The sequence below is a fragment of the Triticum dicoccoides genome, unplaced genomic scaffold (genome assembly GCF_002162155.2).
Source record: "Triticum dicoccoides isolate Atlit2015 ecotype Zavitan unplaced genomic scaffold, WEW_v2.0 scaffold268707, whole genome shotgun sequence".
Lineage (NCBI taxonomy): Eukaryota > Viridiplantae > Streptophyta > Magnoliopsida > Poales > Poaceae > Triticum > Triticum dicoccoides.
In genome coordinates, this window is record NW_021258801.1 from 1 (window position 1) to 1908 (window position 1908).

Here is a 1908-nt window from a genome sequence, read left to right on the forward strand (position 1 = left end):
TGGCAGCTGATTTACTTTTGCACAATATGGTAATCTCCACTTTCAAAAATCTCTTATTAGATCTTTATGATAAGTAGCTTCTTAAGTACTAGTAGACCTGAGCTTAGAACAGATGAATAAAAATAAATAAGTAGAAAAACTAAGTTTTTAGAAACTAAGCTAAGTGAATCAAAAAGAAAAGGAGGTTCACTGACATTGGGGTAAACCGTTAGAATCGGAACGGTTCAAAGGTCACTGAAAAATGGGTGAAATTTCCTTTGTCAAATATATGGCCGATCCATGTTTAATTTGTCAGGCTGATTTGTCATTATTGTCTACCACTTGGTAAAAAGATATATTTATTTTTCTATCACTAAATGAATCCGTTTTTGTTTATATATGAGAACTATACATGAATTAGTCTCTTTTTTTCTTTAGGACACAACTCACGCAAGAGGGTGTTGCTGATTATTGCTGTGGTGGCTTCACTACTGTCAATACTTCTATGCTTTATCTGTTCCGTTGTATGGATGAGAAGACGAAGACAAGGTTTGTTCTAATGATGGTTCATTCACAACAATGTTCCCCGAAAACTGAAAATTATTGATGTAGCCAGCCAGGTTAAGTTTCAGTCCGAGATTAATGATGTATATTTGTATGTTCTCTCAATTTAGGAAAGGTAAACTTAAACGACCAGGCTGCCACCAATAGACTGGAAGAAGATGAACTGGTCTGGAGATTAGAGGAGAAGAGTTCAGAGTTCACTCTCTTTGACTTTTCTGAGATATTACATGCTACACATAACTTCTCCAAAGAAAATCTACTTGGACAAGGTGGTTTTGGCCCTGTCTACAAGGTAAATGCATTGTCTTGAAAAGATTCAATCCTGAGTTCATTCTAAAAATATATAAAGATTAGCTTAGATAAATCTAAGATTGACTGGCCATTAATCAAGACATTCTTGCGTGTGCGCTAAAAAACATAGAACTTTGCGGAAATGCAAATAAAGAAAATCTTGATAACTTGATTATTTTGTCATATTTTCCAATGGATGACTTGTAATCCATGTTTTGTCATTTCAGTAAAAAATGATGCCTCCAATTTTGTTTTGTATACATATTTGTAGGGCCAATTACCAGATGGAATGCAAATTGCAGTCAAAAGGCTTGCCTCACATTCAGGACAGGGTTTTACAGAATTCAAAAATGAAGTTGAACTTATTGCAAAATTACAGCACAATAATCTTGTCAAGCTCTTGGGATGCTGCATTCAGGGAGAGGAAAAACTATTGGTGTACGAGTATTTGCCAAATAAGAGCTTGGACTTCTTTATATTTGGTATGCACATTGTATTTTTAACCATATTTTGTATTGTGGTCCATACATTCTATAAAATGCACTCTCTAATGTGCAGAAAGAAACAGGACAGCTTTTATTGATTGGAACAATAGACGTGCGATAATCGAAGGGATAGCCCAAGGTCTTCTGTATCTCCACAAGCACTCTCGGTTACGCATCATACACAGAGACCTTAAGGCCAGTAACATTCTTTTGGACAAGGACATGAATCCAAAATTTTCTGATTTTGGCCTAGCAAAAATATTCAGCTCCAATGATATCCAAGGAAGCACAAAGAGGGTAGTAGGAACATAGTAAGCATATTTCTTATTTACTAATTACAACATAAGTAGTGCCTAGAATACCTTTTATTAGTTGACGAACCGAATTGTATATTTTGATATGATATTTTCTTGTGCTTCTAACTCATTTCAGTGGTTATATGTCTCCGGAGTATGCATCTGAAGGCATTTACTCAATCAAATCAGATGTGTTCATCTTTGGTGTGTTACTCCTTGAGATCCTTAGCGGAAAAAGGAATTCTGGTTTCTATCAGTATGGAGACTTTCTTAACCTTATTGGATATGTGAGT

General features: G+C 35.2%; 1 protein-coding gene across 1 annotated transcript; it reads left to right on the forward strand.

The window, feature by feature from the left end:
* Positions 1-569: 569 nt before the first annotated feature.
* Positions 570-1902, forward strand: LOC119345699 (G-type lectin S-receptor-like serine/threonine-protein kinase At1g11410; the record flags this gene model as incomplete). Its single annotated transcript, XM_037615644.1, has 5 exons — positions 570-599; positions 659-835; positions 1106-1316; positions 1393-1630; positions 1752-1902. Coding segments are annotated over 5 exons (807 nt in total), but the record flags the coding sequence as incomplete, so codon positions are not given.
* Between the last annotated feature and the right edge of the window lie 6 nt (positions 1903-1908).